This window comes from Cavia porcellus, unplaced genomic scaffold (genome assembly GCF_034190915.1).
Source record: "Cavia porcellus strain 051 isolate PalLab524CR breed Dunkin Hartley unplaced genomic scaffold, mCavPor4.1 scaffold_3, whole genome shotgun sequence".
Taxonomy (NCBI): Eukaryota; Metazoa; Chordata; class Mammalia; order Rodentia; family Caviidae; genus Cavia; species Cavia porcellus.
In genome coordinates, this window is record NW_026947486.1 from 29,607,606 (window position 1) to 29,626,857 (window position 19,252).

General features: G+C 37.6%; 1 protein-coding gene across 13 annotated transcripts in view; it reads left to right on the forward strand.

Moving 5' to 3' along the window:
• The first annotated feature begins 750 nt into the window (after window positions 1-750).
• Window positions 751-19,252, forward strand: part of Ophn1 (oligophrenin 1) — a 514,511-nt gene continuing 496,009 nt past the window's right edge. For 3 of the 13 annotated variants that reach the window (XR_010046461.1, XR_010046463.1, XR_010046462.1), the window contains exons 1-2: window positions 760-970; window positions 1,592-1,749. Coding sequence is in view for 8 of the 13 variants with exons in the window: in NM_001173097.2 (NP_001166568.2) it covers window positions 1,596-1,749 (154 nt within the window). In the remaining 5 variants the exon portion in view is untranslated. 13 annotated transcript variants of the gene reach the window in all.

Here is a 19,252-nt window from a genome sequence, read left to right on the forward strand (position 1 = left end):
TCCTTGACCGGTGTGAGGAAAGTAGGAAAATCCTCCCTGGGATATGGCTAATTATTAAATTAGAGGATGTTTCTTTACTGGATTCTTCATTTTGCCATATCGTATAGTGACTGAGAACAGTGCCTTTAAAATCAGACTCGGTTCTACAGCGGACAATGACCGGTCGGTAAACCACAAGACCCCCTCCCTTGATTTTCCTATTACATGTGGAAAAACATATGCTTTAATCATCACCCTATGTAATGATTTGCGTCCCCATAACCCTGCTCTGAGGATCTATTCAGGTAAAAAGTGAATTCCTCATTAAGGCCTCCGCCTTTTTTTCCCGCAGGGTGTTCTGAGCTGACAGCGAGATCCTACTCTAAGATCTGAGTATAAGAATCCTAGAGTAGGCCCTTGAGAATTAGCGTCTTGAACCAGAAGAAACAAGAAAGAGGCGACTAAGTTCATAAATCAAAAAAAAGTTAGAAAGCGGAGACAAAAAGAATATACAAGCCAGCCAAATAATGGAGAAGTGAGAGATAGCTTCCCGTCAAGGTCACCTATTTCTCCTGGGCTCTTGTTTCAACGGCAGAAACTTGCCTGACACCCTCTGGGGCCGCCACACTCCTCCCCCACCCCGCCCCCGGGATCCTGGGCAGGCTGGGAATATCGACCTGGGAGTGCAGCTGCGCTGATGGGGTGGCGGGTGAACACGGGGAGGAGTCATGGGGCCTGTGGACAGAAAGACTACATCTCCCAGGCCGCCACGCTTTCCAGCTGGAGTCCTAAAGCGCTGACTGCTCCCCAGTTTCCGTAGGGAAGCACTGGGTTACCTCAGCTATTGTGCGTCGCCCCATCGCCCTCCTCTTCTCACTTCGGGTCCATGGAGGAAGGCTACATTTCTTCACCTCCCGGACTTAACCCTTCCAGCACCTACCCCGTCAGTAGGCCGGCTCCCTAGCACTAGGCGCCAAGTTGGCAGGCTCTGGTAAGGAAACCCTGGCGTAGAAGAAAGTTGAGGAAAGAACCTGAGGGCACAGGCTAGTTTTCGAACTCCATTGCGGCGGGGTGGAGGCGGTGGCTTTAAGAAGGGGGAGGGGACAGAGCAATCCGGGTGGCCCGTGGAGTTCGGCAGAGGAAACGTTCAGCTAGTTCCAGAGCTGGGAGCGCTGAGAGGCGGCTCCCAACCCCAGCCTTCACCCTCGCCTACACCCTGGGCGGGCCCAAGTGTCACGTTTACCAGAGCCCAGAAAGAATCCTGCTGGTCTCCAGAGGCAAGCCGGGCTGGGCTGTGGTTTCTGCTGCTTATGGGAAGAGGCGATGCCTAGTGGGCATGCTGCTTCTTAGGCAGTATCCCCCCGGGGTCGGACTGTATTACTGAGCCATCCCTGCCACCTGAAGCCACCACCAGGCCGCGCGTTCCTCGCTCGCACCAGCCAGCGCTGCCCAGGAATCTCACTGGAACAGGTACCTGTCCTCCAGAGAGGAGAGGCAAAGAGCAAATTTAAGCGGGTCCCGCGGTCAGTCAACCTCCTTTATTTCCGCTGTTGTGCCACTGATGCTCTCGGCCTTTGTGTCTTTCCTGTCTCTCCCAACCCCCCGCCATCAGAAACATGGGGCATCCCCCACTTGAGTTCAGCGACTGCTACCTGGACAGCCCCGATTTCCGCGAGAGGCTCAAGTGTTATGAGCAGGAGCTTGAGAGGACCAATAAATTCATCAAAGACGTGATCAAAGACGGCAACGCGCTTATCAGCGCAATGAGAAGTAAGTGGAAGGCTTTCATGAACTGTTTTTCTGGAGCCAGTGGCTCTTGCCTTTCAATCTTTCCACACTAGAGAGGGAAGGGACGATTGGGAATAACTCCCAGCCCAGATCTCCAAGGCAAATGGGTTTCTGACACTTCAGGGGTTAGTAGAAATGGAAAGTGGTGGATACAAACAGAACTTTGAGCCTTTCCCTTTAATGGCTTTCATCTTAAAAGACTTGATCTGCAGCTGTGCCGGTGACCCTCTTGCTCTGCAATTAACCCTTACTTATTAGGTGCTTGTTCTAAAGGACAGTCTGCCTGTACTATCAAACATATTTCGGGACCTGTAGCTGGGACAAGATGAAATTTAAATGGACCAATGTAATACCCCCCCCCCACTTCCTAAATAATTGGGACTTACATCTAGAAACTTGAGTAATGATTTTGTGCCAACCTCTGGTTATTAAAGATAAATGTGGGGATAGTAAAAAAAAATTCCCCATGTCCAGTCATTTTCCAAGGAAAGTCCCTTTGTTCCAGTGATTTTTTATTTTAACATATTGAACTATGACTTCAGTCTAGGTCAATCGAAGCTCCGAATTATGGATTGGCTTCACTTGCCACTGAATTCTGCTTGAGGGCGGAACAAAGGCTTGCCTAACCCTTGGCATGAAGACCCTGTCCTCGGGGAGTTAAGATTCAGGGCCAGGGTTGATGGCTATTGCATTGAAAAAAACCTGACCCAGCATAGTTTTTCCAGTGGTTACTTCAGATGCAGCTGTGGGACTGTCCTTCCTTTTTCCTCTCTGTGTGAAAGTTTTTATTTCTGCTGGTTGGTGGGAGGCTTGGAGTGAAAAAAAGGAATAATACCCTTTTGAGTGTGCGGGCAAACCAAGCCTTTGTGCCAAAGTATATGCCCTGAAGAATGGAGGCTAATGATTGAATGGAGTGATAGTTTTTTCTCTTTTTGTCTGAAAAATAATTATGGAAAATAAAGTCACTGGTGAATATGTCCCTTTATGCTTATAACTTTGTTTCGAGTGGATTCATGTCTAAAACACTGTCTAGATTCAGTGTGGGGATTTGATTTAAGACAGATGCAATCAAGTCAGAGCAGGGAGAAAGCCTTAGGAGCTGCAGCACAATGGTAACTGCTACTAGTTTGTGTTTGTTGTGCAGCTCTACCATTTGCCCTCTGGAATTTGTGCTTCAGTTGCACACACTGTCTGTGCATTTTTGGTCAGAATCTGTAAACTATTCAAGTTTCTGCAGGTCATGTGACTGAGTTAGATCGTTAATAGTTGATCTTGTTGTGATCTGATTAAGAGTAAACTCTCAGTAGCACTTTAAGGATATGAGGTATTTGAAATGCTGACACTTAGAGACATATGTAGGCTAGGATTTAGGGTGTGTCTCCATTTTGAGACATTAAGGATATGCAGATTATGTCACAGAAATAGAAAAGACTTCAGTGGAGGGAGAAGGGAAATGTTTGGGCTGTGCAGTTTTCTATTTCAAACATCTTGGTACTATATTCTCTGTCAAATGAAGCTCATTATATGCACTAGAAAGAAGGTGGCTTGGTGAAATGGACCGTAAGCAAGGGTGTTTAAAACAGGACCAGCTATGGCACATCAGAGAGATTAAATTTGTAAGAAAAAAACACAGTTCAGTAAAACATTTGGTGGAAGGGCAAATGTTTTGTAAGCTAGAAGCAAGTACTGTAGTAGTTTTTATTTCTTTTCTAAGACTAAAAGGGACAAGGAGTCAGCAATCATGCAGGCCCAAACCTTTGCATATAGGCAAAAGATCCAAAGATATTCTAGGCCCAGAGGCTCTTAGATATTTGTGGTGGTTTTCCTGTTAGGTGTATACATAGAAAGCTAAAAAAAGAATGGGTAGGAAATGAAATCCAGCAGCAACCCCTGCTCTATTTCTTTTGTTTAAATTGTGTAGCTGTTAAATACTTAAGTAGTCAATGGGTAAGGTAGGCTGTTTCCCACTGTCTGGACCACAGTAATGTTTATACAGTACTCCCACACTTTCCTCGCCTCTTGCCAGCTGGGCACTTTCTGAGAAGAGGTAGGGTGAATGCAAAACAAAGGTGTGCTCTTTCTTTGTGTGGAAGAAAAAGTGAAGGAGAACATTGGGATTGCAGTTAGAAGATTTGCATTACAGTCTTAGCTTCTCCATCTTGGGATCTGACATAAACCACTTGTTTCATTTGTAAAATAGAAGTAATTAAAGCATTTACAATTTTTTTAAGGAGAAGGAAATGTTAGTTATCCCAATTTAATTACTATACACTGTATGCATTTGTCAAATTAAGGTACTATGGCTTATAAAATTTGTACAATTAAAAATGGTGGTAATTATATCTATTCCACAGGCTCAAAGGGATTAATTGATTCTGAAGGTTCTTTGTGGAAAAAGCTAAAAAATATACATTGCCGATAATACATCTTTGGGTCATTAATATATCTGTTGGTGAATGTACAGTTTTCAATAGATTTCAGAAGGTAAATAAATAAACAGAAGTAGTTGGAAGCAAAGTCTCTTTTTTGGGGCTGTTGATCTTGTTGGAAAATATCTTTCCCTACATTGGCATGGCTCAATGAGTTTTGTAGTCATGTGCATGGATCCATCTTGGAATCTTGAGTCTGGCCTTAAAAGCCAAGAGAATAGTTGAGACTTTTATTTAACAAATTAATTTGACCATTAAATAGCTGTTGTTTCTAGGAACCAGTGAGATGTGGCATGCTGTGCTGCAGAAATCAGCTACAGTTTTTCTTAAAGTTATACAGGTAGAACTTGATTTCTACATTTTATCCTGCTTGTATGGTTTTATACAGAACTCTAATAAAACTTGTTACAGTTGTATGTGATGATTAATTCATTAAATGTAGATCCTATTTGAGGATTTAGATTTACTCAGCTCTGTGCAGAATTAATTGATATTATAAATGATATTCACCCAGTCTTCCTTGAGGAAGTGGTTGATTATCACATCCCCATTAAATGTGATCTATTTGTAATTTTTGGAACATAAGATGATTGTAATTTAAAACTAATGGAGCCAGGTTTGCTGTTGCATACCTGTAATACCAGTGCTCAGGGAGGTTGAGGTAGGAGGATCACAATTTCAAGCCCAGGTTGAAGAATTTAATGACTTATTGAGATACTGTCTCAAAAATTAAAGGGCTGGGGCACATGTAGCTCAGTGCAAAAGCCATAGGTTCAGTGCCCAATACTAGAAAAAAAAAGACCCAAAACTAATAGAAAATAAAAAGACCACTCTTAAAGGTGACCTAAATTGCCCATTTTATGTCCTTTATTTTTATGATGACAGTTTCAGTTTTGATGTTTCTTGAATATTTGCTAAGCACTGAGGCAAGGCATTGTTCAGAATAAGCAAGGTGGCCCTACATGTATATGCCCGGGCATTAATGGAACACATAGTAGATATTATATATAGTGCACCAACCACATGCCATTGATTGAGTAAATACTTGTGCACATTGCTGTGCTCAAGTCATTGTTCAGAGGGCTGTTGAGACAGCTACAGTGAGTCATAGACACTGACCTCCAGAAGGTCCTAGGCTAGTAAGGAGAGATAAGACATGGCTAGAAATCGATGTTTTGTAACATAGTAGATAGAGATTAGAGGCTAAGAGCTGGTAGGGCAGTAGCATGTGATGGTATGTGACATTACGGGATGTGCTCATTTCCCAGTGGGAGGATGGATAGAGGGAAACAAAAGAGATAATACCATTGAAGCTGGCAAAATTAATAGCACTTGTCCTTTGTTTAGCTGTTTTCATGTGACAGATATTACATCTTGTAATATTTTATGAGATAAGGTTTATTAATATTTTGTGGTTTGGAGAGTCAATCCTAGGGTCTTATACAAAATGGGGCAAGCTCCCTACCACTGAGCTACATCACCAACCTGAGATAAGCATTATTATTTCCATTCTATATATGAGAAAGTTATAATTTGGAGTTAAGAAACTTTTAAATTAATAAGGCCAACAGTCAATCAAAACCTGGATTTGACTCTGAAAGCTCTGCTTATTTTACAACAACATGACACTGGGTTCTGGACAGGACATTTTGTTGTAGGAACGGAGCAGAGAGTGTAAGGGGACAACAAATAATTCAGGCTATCTGAGGTATAAACTATACAAAGGGAGGTTTGGAAAATGAGTTTGGAATTGAAGGTTGAAACCTGACTGTACTGGACCTATTAAGAATGTCAGATTTAATAGGGTGTGCTGAAAGGTTTTTGGGTAGACAGGAGCATTGTTAGAGCTGTACTTTAGGATGATTCATTTGAGAATGATGTGTAAGCTATTAGAAGTGTGAGTTTTTTGACAGTATAGAGTTTGAATACTTTTAAAATATAGCTTGTAGTCAGCAAATCTTTTCTAGAAAAGGCCATGTGGTACCCACTTTAGAACTAGAGGGTCATGCAGTTAAGTCTCTGACAGCTATTCAACTTTGCCATTCTTGAGAGATCATCCAAAGAGAATAAGAGAATAAAATGAGAGTATTTCAGTAAATCTGGCACTGAAATGTGAATTTTACATATTTTTACATATCATGAAATATTCTTCCTTTGAATTTTTTCAACTATTTAAAAATATAAGGACTAGGGGTATAGCTCAGTGATAAAAGCACCTGCTTAGCACATTTGGGGCCCTGATTTTGATCTTTTCTTTCTTCTTTATATCTCTTTACCATTCTCAGGTAGACTGGGGAGTGAAATGTATAGAAATAGGTAGAAGGTTGAATTTGCTTTGCCAGCTATAGTTCACTGACCTGTGGTATAGCTGGTTAACCTAAAAGACCTAAATGAATTTTTATTAGAATGTAACTGTTTCAAGAACACAATGCTATATATCACATTTTTCATGAGCTAGTTTTACTTCGATGTGCTGTTAATTATGCCAACTCTAGATTCAAGGATTCCAAACTCACATACTGTCAGAGGTTAATAGGAATGGAATTATTACAGTAAAATATAGAAGGCTTACCTTGTTTAAAAGGCCTTTAGATTAGAAGGATCATGAGTTTGATGCCAGTCTGGAATACTTTGTCTCAAAAAAAAAATACTTTTACATTCTTAGTTTTTAAAAAAATTGTTTTAACTACTTTCATAGGCTAGATTTAACCATGCTGAAACCCCTAAGGTAGGTGATCTAGCTTTACCATTCTATAAATTCTGGACTCTGATGGGCTAGGAAAATAGAGTGTGACAATCTTCAGAGAGATTTCTCTGAGAATGGTATACCATTTAAAAATTAGAAGAGGTGGCAAGATGATATAGTGGCAAAAACCCCGGATGTAGTGTCTAGATAGTTGAGTATGGTGCTGGTTCTGCTGTGAAAGTGACCTACGGCTTTGCTGAATTATTTCGCTGGGACTCCAGGTTCTGTGGTTTTACCAAGATGTGAAAGGGGCAGACATTCTATGTAGCTTACTTTCAACCCTAACATTCCATGATTTACTATTGTCGTATTGCATATTGTGGCTTGATGATTTCAGAAAGGAACAATTAGCCCAATTACAGAATCTTATTTTTATGTTAATGACTTTTATATCATTTTAGTGTGAATGGTAGTATTTAAACAAAAATCCAAACAATTTAAAAAGAACCTTTAAGAATCAAAGATAACATACCTTCTGTGTATGTATCAAAAACAGATATCACAAAAAATTACATTGTTAAACCCATATATATACATACATACCTGTACTTACATAGGCTGTCTTAAACTAATGTAAACTTGGTTTGTAAAGAATCTCAAGCTGGTATGGTGGTGCTTACCTGGAATCCCAGCACTTGGGAGGCTGAGGCAGGACGATTGTCCCAAGTATGAGGCTAACCTGGGCTCCATAGTGAGACCTTGTCTCAAAAAGAAAAAAATCCCCGAAGTATGTTTTGTACTAGACAGGTACATAAAATTGATAAAGTGGAAATAATATAATTTGCATAGTTTTTATAATACAGTCTTACATTCTATACTTTTAAAGATAAGAGTTTTAGATGTTTATGTTAAGGTCACCTTTTAAGGTGACTTTTCAGGTCTGGCTCTTGCAAATGAGTCTCTCTCTGGGGAGTGATTGCTTTCTGGTAAGGATGGATTGGTTCCAACTCTGCCACTAGCTAACTCCTTGGTTTTGAGTAAGTCTAATTAGTTTTGTGTCCCATTTATAAAATTAGAGAGTTTGGTCAATGATCTTGAGGGTTTTTCTATTTTTTGGTTGCCACCACCTAACTCAAATAGTTAAAATAGCCTGAACATCAGTTCAGGTCATAAACTTCAGAGACCATTTATCTTTATTCTAGGGGAGTAGGCAAAGAGAAAACCTAACTGACATATCCAGCATGTGCAGATGACTTAAATCATGCTGACCTGTTTGACTATTCATTTCTTTAATGTTTCTTGGGAGATGTCAACCTGTTGTCCAACACTCCAGTTCTGTCCAGAATAACTATGGTGAGAGAATCCAAAGCTTTTATTCCCTTTTGGGTGAGTGTAGTGCCACAGTGTACAATGAGGAGTTGGTGATACATTGTAAATTCTTACTTGTCATTGTCCTATTTAATGAGTGCATTTGAGTACATGGAGTTATTTTAGACTTCCAGATCAATACAATGGATATGTTGTTTGAGACTGTTGTGAATATGAAACAGTGTCCAAGTGGAATTTGATAAAGCTGATATTACCATATTCATTAGAGGTCTTCAAAAGACTTAAATTCCAAAATAACTGCATCCAGGGTATTATGGGAACTAGGGAGAAAAAGTGAACCAAATCAGCCTTTCAGTGTGACCATTTATAAGAAATCTGTTATTATTCGGGGAGGGCATGGTAGACTATAGCTTGACTTGTCTATTTAGAAAAGTTTCAGAGTAAGAGAGATGAAAGAAAATTACTTTTCAGCTTTACTTTTATAGCCTTATTTAAAAAAACATAGTCAAAAAACTTTTGTTTCATCTGGCATCTGATTCTCTAAGCATGGAGATGTAGCTGTCTATTGCAAAGAAGAATAATGTAAAAAGAAAGAGTTCCTACATCAAAGGCCTGTTCTACTGCATTGACAGTGACCTTCATAATGAATAAGACTGTAAAATTCTACAGAAATTTCCTAAAAGGTCACAAGGGTCTAGATACATACATATTTTTCTGGAGGAGTACTCATGAAATCTAAGCTGATTTTATTTTCTTATGGGGTTAAGGGCCCTGATGGAAGTTTATCAGGCTTGTATCAAGTGCTAAATCTTTCACCACTGCCTAAATCTTGGGCATTGTAAAGGCAATTCAGTTTAATTCAACTATATTGTCAGGTAAAATGCCAGAAATTGGAGATACAGTGATGAATATGCTGCCATAGGTTCTGTTATCTTGGAACACACATTAAATGTCTAATTATCTGCTTAAATAATTTCTACTATGCTGACAGTGGCCTTCATAATAAGCAACACTCTTCAAATGATGGAGAAGAGGTTTTCAGAAGTAGATAGAATGTAATATATCTTATGGAATCTTTTTTATTTTTGGTACTAGGAATTGAACTCAGGATCTTGCGCTTGCCAGGTAGGTGCTGGGCTGATAGACTATATCCCCAGCCCTCTATCTCATGGAATCTTAAGGGAAACTCTAGAGTATCTACTGCTTTATTCCTTTATCAGTATATTAAAATATTTTTGGAGAGTAACTCATGAATATGGTACAAAATTCAAAAAGTACAAAAAGTCATTGTCTTCCATCAGTGTTACAATTGTGTAGTTCTCTATCCTAGAGTGACAACTCAGCAGTTGATCTTTTCTTCAACAAAGACTAACTCAGTATTTCTTTCACCTCTGCTCCCTTATGAATAGATTCTGTTGTAGGTAAAGTCTTGCCTTCTTTGAGACAAGATTTTATTTAAGATTTTACTTAAAATAGAATAAGGAACTCTAAAAAAAGGAAAAGGAAAAGGACACTGGTGAAAATTGTCAAAGTAAACTTTTTCACAGCTCTGGAAATTTACCAGAGACTTGCAACAATCTGGAGAATGTTTATTGAAAAAAATTGCTGAATCTCTAGCAGTAGTGTGGAAGTTCTACTGCTCCTGCCTCTCATTCCCTTCTCCCTGCATTTAGGACAGCCTTGAAAACCAGCAGTTTCAAACCACGATAGCTAAGAAAATTAACATCCTTGCAGCACTTGAGAAGAAAGAGTAGATTTGTAGCGGATCAGAAAAGTACCATACACAAATTAAATTGTCATAGTTTAATGGATATTGAAGTAACTAAAAAATTTGTTTTTACAGGGTTTCTCATTATTTGACACAGGGTTAGTTTGGTAGAAAAACTATTTCTTGGGAGCTTAATATCACAGTTACATCAAACTTTGACACTAGTTGGAACAAATAAGAGCCTTGGTGGAAACATAAATGATCTGGGAAGTGAGATGGCTTTGGAAAGCTGTGATATTCCTGAGGCTATAGAAGGCCAAACACACATTGTGGACTATGCATGTGCTTTGAATGAATGTTTAAGGTTTTCCCCAACATGCACATAAACCCCCATCAGCAAAAAATAGAAGGCTTTGTGTTTCTAGACATTTAAAGAACTCTCTGAATTATTACTCTGCACCACCAAACCAATCAAGCAGAGACTTCATTGACTGCATGCTACAATGAAAACAGAAATTACAGAGTTGGTCCAAAAGAGACACTAAAGAAAGGGCAGCAACAATAAAAATAATACTTGCAACAAAACCTCGGAGGCAGGATTTGATTTCCAGCAGTCTCAGATTATGTTTTCTGAAATGTCCAATTTTCAACAACAACAATAAAACAGACATGTAATGAAACAGGAAAGTATAGTCTCTGCAAAGAAAAAAATGTCACTTAATAGAAACTTTTGCTAGAGCCTAAGGGTTGGGCATTTAGACAAAAATTTTAGCCAGACAGTGTGGTGCATGACTATAATCCTCATAGTTCAAGAGTTTGAGGCAAGAAGATTTAAGTTGAATTTTGCCTGGGCAACTTAGTGAGATCCCCATTTCAAAACAGAAAAATAATGAGTGAAAATGTAGCTCAGTACAAAGGTTCAATCCCAAGTACCACACACAAACACACAAAATCTGGCAACATAAGTATTTTCAAATAGACAATATGAATAAAGACATAAAATTATAAAAGAGAATCAAATTCTGGACCTGAAGAAGAAAATAACTTAAATGAAAACTTCTCAAAGGAGGATCAACAGTATATTTAAGTTAACAAAAGAAAGACTCATAGAACTTGAAAGTAGGGCTAGTGAGAAATAAAAAAAGGAAAAAATGAAATGAAATGAATAGAGCTCCAGTGAATAGTATTGGGTACTATCAAGGCTATTTATGCATCAAGAGTTATAAAAAGAGAAGAGAAAAATGGGCAGAGAGACTGTTTGAAGAACTAATGGCCCCAAATTTCCTAAATGTGATATATAATATTAATGTATAAATCTAAGAAAATAAAACCATGTGGCAAAAGAAACAAGGGGCTGGGAATGTGGCTTAGTAATAGAGTACATGCTTAGCATGTACAAAGTCTTGGGCACTATCCTCCCCTGCAAGGAAAGAAATAAGGGAATTAATATAACATATTAGAGAATATAATATAGTAACAGAAAAAAAGACATAACACATATACTATAAAGCAAATGGAAAGCAGAAATCCTATCTTATTAATAAGTACATTAAATATAAATGGATTATGCACTGTAACAAAAAGGCAGATTGGCAAAATGGATAAATTGATCAAAAATGGATAAATTGATTGAATATATATTCTATTGAGCTAATTAATAAGTATATTAAATGTGAATGGATTATGCACTATAACAAAAAGACAGATTGACAAAATGGATAATTTGATTGAATATATATTCCTTTGGGTTAGGGGATTAGTTTAGTGGCACAAGCCCCTGTTTAGCAAGCTCAAGGTCATGAGTTTGATCCCCAGTACCAAAAAAAAAAAAAAAAAAAAAAAAAAGGGAATATATTCTGTCTTTAAGCAATGTACTTTAGATTCAGATATGCAAATAGCTTTAGTGTAAAGAAATGGAAAATATACTTAGCAAACAATAACCAAAGAGAGTTGGAATGACCATACAAATACCACACAAAGTACACTTCAGGACAGAGTTTTGTGAAATATCAGGAAATAAATTTCATAATGCTAAGGTAATCAAGGAAGATATAATAAATACACATGTACCTAATAACAGAGTACCAAAATACATGAAGTAAAACAGAACTGAAGGGAGGAATAGTTTGATAATAGTTAGGATGCTCACTACCACAGTTTTAATAGTAGATAAGACAAATAGAGATCAGCAAAGAAATAGAAAACTTGAACAACATTATAAAACAGACTTAACAGACATCTGTTGCCAGAGACTCCAACAATAGCAGAGTACATATTCTTACTGAGTGCACATGGAACATTTTCAAGGGCATATAGACCATTCCCAAGAATACATAGGACATTTTTCTTCATGTTTTTCTTCTTTTCTCAGACTGAATAATCTCAATTGACCTATCTTAATTCAGACATATTTTGCTGGGCCACAAAGCATACTTGAATGAACTTATCCAATGAATGTTTTCTTACAATAATGGAATTAGGGGGGAGGAGCAAAGGTGGCGGACAGATAACAGCTGGCTACAGAGGCTCCCTGAGATAGTCAACTTAGAATTCAACATAATACAGAGTGGGGAGCCCCAAACAGAGGGAGATGAATTCTCTCGTCCCAAGAAAAAATTAAGGTGAGAAGAACCAACCAAACATACAGTCCTGGTGTTATTATTGGAACAGCTAAAGGTTCAGTGTTCCCGCCACAGCGGGCAACTTGCTGAGCTGTCCGAGGTCCTGCCACAACTTGCCAAGCCATCTGAGATCCCGCCACTTTGACTCATTGGAGGCGTAGTTACACTGAGATGGGGGGGGGGAGGGGGTCTGTGAGCCGAATGGAGAGCTGAGTTGCTGGGGTGCCTGCATCGACCTGTGGTGAGTGATGGTAGTAGAGCCATTCCACAGAAAGGGGAGCTTTGGTGGATGACATTCTGGGACTGGGCAGGGCTGCCAAGTACAAGGGGCAGCAGTGACTTTAGTCAGTTGTTCCCTTCCCGAATGGGAATGGTGGAGTGGCTAGGCCTGGGTCACGTGACCTGGCTGAGACCCTATAGGTTATCTGAAACCAGGGCCCTATGGTGGTGGCACACACTAACCCAGTGAAGCTTCAGAAGTTTGAATGACCTGGAGGGGAGGCAATACAAAGTAATACAGTGCAGCCACAGCAGCTTGACTGATCCGGAGGGGAGAGGCCAGCATACACTGTCCCTATCTCCAACTCACTAGCACAAGGCGGGAAGGGTCATTACCCAGCATGCGTCAGAAGAATTATAACCAACAAAGAAAGAAACTGGGGCCTCCTGGAAGAAGCAAAAAAGATGGGAAGAGGAAGCAACAACAAAAAATCCCCAGGTCCCAACCCTGAGAACATTGGCCTAGGACAGATAATTACAAAGGAGAGTGAGAACAGCAAACATGCAATATCAGACACGACACCAGTGGACATAAAGAGATATCTTCAGGACCTCATAGATGAGTTCAAAAGTGAAATATTTAGCCAAGTAAAGCAAGATATAAAAAGATTAATAAAAGAGATACTAAGCACCCCTCAAGCAGACCCAGATGGAAGAAGGGAGGTACTCAAAGGAGAGAACCATTTGATGAAGAATATAAAAAAAGTATAGAATACATGAAGCAGATTTAAAGAGATCACCAGGAAATTAAAAACTGTATGGAAAGATGGCAAATCAGCTTGAAAGAAAATAAAGATCGATTATCCAAACCGGAGGACAATTTTGCAATGTGGGATTATGAAAGGGAAAACATTTTAAAATTAACAAGGAAACAAGCAGTAACAATACAAAGGCTAGAGACAACAAGAGGGTCTATAACTTGAGAATAAAGAATATGAATGAAGAAGCAGGGGTACAAACAAAGGAACTACAAAGGCTATTCCCAGAAATAGTTAAGGAAAACTTCCCAAACATAGGAAAAGGAAATGATATTCTGATATATGAGGCATACAGAACTCCAGCCACCTACAACCAAAACAGCTACATCCAGGCATATAATAATCAAGATCCCAGAAATTCAATATAAGAACAGAATATTAAAAGCTGTTAGAGACAAGAAACAGATAACCTATAAAGGAAGGCCCATCAGAATAATGGCAGACTTCTCAACAAAAACCATCAAGTCAAGAAGAGTCTGGAGCAAACTATTCCAAGCTTTTAAAGAAAATAACCTCAATCCCAGATTGATATACCCTGATAAACTGTCTCTAAAAATTAATGTACAAACAAGATGCTTCCAAGACAAAGAGGAACTTGGGAAATTTGCAACCACCAATCCAACTCTACAGAGAATACTGCAGGGCATTCTAGAGAGAGAGAAAAGTACTAGGATTCCAGGAACAGTGGCAGAGAGGCCTCAATGAATGAAGCAGAAAACAGAATGAAGAAGATAAGCAGACAACTGATGGCAAAAAAAGAGCATAACAGAAAGGAGGCAGAGAAGGTTGGTTATAATCTCTAATACAGATGGCTTTGATACACTAAATATAAAAAAAAACAACCACACGTAGAGTAGATCAGGAGGCAGGGTCCACTGAGATGCTATTTATAGGAAATATAATTAACACGGACTGCAAATCAAATGTGAGAAAGCAATGCTGTATGTGACAGAGAACCAGAGAGTAATAGGGGCAGCTAGACCAGTATTTGTGGATAGGTTGGAAAGACAGGCTTTAATAGGTAAAGGAATACAATTAGAGATCAAGTCCAGGAGAGAGAAGGTTCGGAAACACTTAGGTAAATAGCAGGTTGTCCCCCTGCCCCCAATTTAAAACCGAGGGTCTTGGTCAGACCCAAAAATGTGTGGTGTACCATGGTGTACCATGCATTTTTGGGGAAGTGAAACATGAGGGAAAGTCTTAAAAAAGATGGCAGAAGATATTGTTAATAGACATAGGAACCATGGTAAAACTCTTTGTGCAACAGTCTTATATGTTTTTTGCATTTCATGTGTTTATAGGAATATGTTTTGTTTTGTCTTGCTTTGTTTTGTTTCTCCCTCTAATATAGAAAGAATAGAAATACATGTTAAGACTCATGCATGTGTAGAATCTAGAAACAGTTTATGAGAACTGATCTTATGACACATGATGAAATGAACAGATACTTTGAAGAAAAAGAGACACTAAAATACCCAGTGCTGTTCCTGGAGTGTCATAATGTGATACCCAGCAATAGTATTATTTTTTGTTCAGTGTGATATTAGCCTGCTTAGGTTTGTTCCATCTCAACATAATTGAAGATATGGATAACTGCATGTATGTTTAAGTGTATAGGATTGATAACCATGTTTCTAAGTTTTTGTTGGATAGTTGAACAGAACTGGTTGCAATCTCACTGTTTGAATCCCCACTTTATATGCTCCACTTTAGTATCTTGAATAACTATTTGTAAGAAGACAATCTGTAATCATCAACTGGTGATGTCTTTCTGCTTATTTTTTCTTTGAAATAATGTATTATTTCTATCTGTTTTCTGTTTTGTTTAGTCTTCCTTTAAATTAAATTAAAAAAAGACACTACAGTACCCAGTGCTGATCATGGAGTGTCATGATGTAAAATCCAGCATTACTATTATTCTTTGTTCAGAATGATTTTAACCTGCTTTAGTTTGTTTAATCAACATAAATGAAGATATGGATAAGTGCATGTATGTTTAAGTGTATAGAATTGACAGCCATTTTACTAAATTTTTGTTGAATAGTTGGACAGAACTGTTTGCAGTCTTGCTGTTTGAATTCCCACTTTATATATTCCACTTTTCTATCTTGAAAAACAATTGTATAATGACAGTATGTAAACATCAACTAGTGATTTCTTACTGTTTATTTTTTCTCTGAACATATGTATTATTTCTACCTATTTTCTGTTTCATTTAGTCTTCAATTAAAATTAAAAAATAATGGAATGAAATTGCAAATCAATAAGAAGGATATTTAAGAAATGTGCAAATACGTGAAAATTAAGTATCACTTCTATATAAACAATGGATCAGAAAAGAATCACAAGTGAGATTTAGTAAATAACTTGAAATTAATAAAAATGACATAGCATGCCAAAATTTATGGGTTAGAGCAAAAGGAGTGCTGAGGGAGAAAGTTATAGCTTTAAATACCTATATTAGAACAATAGAAAGGTCACAATGAAATAAAAACATGATTGAATGAGGGGTCACTACTATCATCAACAACAAAAGTATGAGAGAACCTGTTTAATAAATTGTATAATTTACATGAACTGTGTATTTTTTGGGGAATTGAATTCTGGGCCTCCTGCAGCTAGGCAGACACTCTACCACTGAGCTATATGCCAGACTTTTTTTTTTAAATTTTGAGATAGGCTCTTGCTAAGTTGCCTGATCTAGCCTCAAATCTGTGATCTTTTTGCCTCAGCTTCTTGAATGTGGCATCGTGTCCAGCTGAGGAAAACACAAATTCTTGAAATTGACTTCAAAATAATAAAGCCGTTGAATTAGTAATCAAAACTATCTATAAATAAAAGCCCATGCAACTTCACTGATGAATTTGTTCAACAATTTAAAGACAAATTAATACCAGTCCTTCATAAACTGTTTCCAAAAATTAGAATAGGACAGAACAGTTCTTTTTTTTTTTTTTTTTTTTTTTTTTTTTTTGGTGCCAGGGATTGAACTCATGACCCCATGCTTGCCAGGCAGGTGTTTAAGCCACTGAGCTAAATCCCCAGCAACAGAACAGTTCTTAACATATTCTCTGTGGCTTTAATTTCCCTGACACCAAAACCAAACACATCATAAGAAGACTATATAAACTCATTCCTTTCAGAATATATATATATATATATATATAAAGACCCTCAAGAATATATAAGCAAACTAAATCTAGTAACATGTATAAATAATTATATGACATCATGTGGTATAAGTTATTTCAGGAATGTAAAAGTAGTTTAATGTTTGAATTATATACCATATAATTAGAATGAGGTAGGAAAGCCATGTTATCACCTCAGTAGATATTCGTAAAATTTAAAAAAGTCCACCATCTTACTGTGTTTAAAATTCTCAACAAATTATTTAGAGGGAAGCTTTCTCAAACTGATAAAGATTTGTCTATGCAAAGTCCAGAACTAACATTGGACTGAAAATGGGAGATAGACTGAATGCTTTTCCTCTAAGGTCAAGAACAAGGCAAGAATGGATGTCTGCTCTTGCCATTTCTGTTCATTATTATACTGAATATTCTACACAGGGCAATTAGACAAGAAAAAGAAAAGACATTCAGAGGCAGGTGTAGTGGTGCACATCTATTGTGACTTAATTTTGTTATGATGGCAATGCTCCCCAAGTTGATTTACAGGTTCAATAGCATTCCAATCAAGGTTTCAGCTAGCTTTATTGAAGAAATTGTAAGCAAATCTTTTCAAAATTTTTTTTTACTTTTGTTAGTACATGTTTGTAGTATGTAATGATTACATTCATTGTAAGGAGTGGGTACATGTACATAACACATCTTAATTCTTTTTACTTGCCCTTCCCCTCTAAATAAGCAAATCTTAACATTTGTTGAGAAATGAAGGGACCCTGATGAGCTGTAACAGTCTTGAAAAAGATTACATGTGTAGCTGGAAGACCTGTCCTTGGGAATTTCAAAGCATATCACTAAGCCACACTAATGAAGACATTGTGGTCTTGGCATAAAGATATGTATAGCAATCAATGAAATAGGATGCAGAATCCAGAAATAAACCCTCATATTTATGTCAATTGATTTTCCTTAGTGCTGCCAAAGTAATTCAGTAGGAGAGAAATAGTTTTTTTAACAAATGGTGCTGGTTCAACTGGACATACACATGTAAAATATCCCTTAACTGAACCCTTACCCTAAACCATACTAAATTTAATCAGATATCTAAGTATAAGAGCTTCTGTTATGGAGCTCTTGAAATAAAATAACGATGTAAAACTTACTGACTTTTGTTTTGGCATGTGTTTCTTATATGGGATACCAAGTAAGTAACAAAAGGTAAAATGGGTAAATTGGAATTTTACAAACTAAAACTTTATGTGATAGAAATGAAAACATTCAGTTCCCCTGTCTAGATGCTCTAGTGTATTCCCACAGAATGGGGAAAATATTTTAAAAACATGAGATTTACATTCAGAGAATATATATGCTATACATATATTTATATATAATATATATATATACACACATATATATAGAATGCTTATAACTCAATGGAAATAATCCATTTAAAACTGGGAAAATTTAAATAGCTTTTTATAAAGAAATACAAATGACCAATAATGATATAAAAAGATTCTCAACATCATCAGTCCTTAGGATAATTCAGAAGAGAAGCGTGATGGTGACACATGCCTGTGCTAACAGCACTTAGGAGGCTGAGGCAGGATTGTAAATTTGAGGACAGTCAGGACTACAGTGTGAAACCCTGTGACACAAAGGAAAATGCAAATCAAAACCACATCTCACCCAATAGGATCGAGAGAGTGAGGAATTTATTTTTTCTTTTGATTCGTTTTTTTCTTTTTGAGACAGGGTCTCAATATATAGTTTAGTTCAGGCTGGATTTGAGTTCACTTTGCAGCCCAAGCTGGTTCGAACTTGCAATAGTCTTATGCCTTAGCCTCCCAAGTGCTGGGATTACAGGTGTGTGCCACTGCACCTAGTTTAAGAGAGTGAGGAATTTGGGACCCATATATTTTGCTCGAGCAAATGTGGTATGATCCAGCCACTTTAGAAATTTTTATCAGTTTTTCAAAATAGTTAAAGGTTTAATTCTACTCCTGGCTATATACAACCAAGAGAAATAAATATATATGTGCACACATAAATTTGCTCATGGATTTTCATAGCAGGATTATTTATAATGGCCAAAGTGTGGAAATAACATAACTGTCCCTTAACTGGAAAAAAGGCTAAGCAGTGGTATATCCATATAGTGGAATAGTATTTGGCAATAAAACGCAATGAAGTACTGATGCATGGTGTACATGGATAAGCTTTGAAAATCTTGATGAATGAAAAAAGTCATATGAAATGTCCAGAGAAGTGGATCTGTTAGACTACTAGGTCAGTAGTTGCTTATGGTAGGCTGATCAGAATGGATTGTGACTGCTGATGGGTAAAGAGTTTTGCTTTGGGGGTCATGAATCTTTTATAAGGTTAGATTATGATGATGATGGCACAACTCTGAGTATAATAAAACACCTAATTTCATACTTTGAATTTTATGCTATATAAGTAATATCTCAGCCATATGTAAAAAAAATATGCTTGGAGAGATAGAGGTGTTTGTCTTAATATTTTTTTTCAGTACTAGAGGTTGTACTC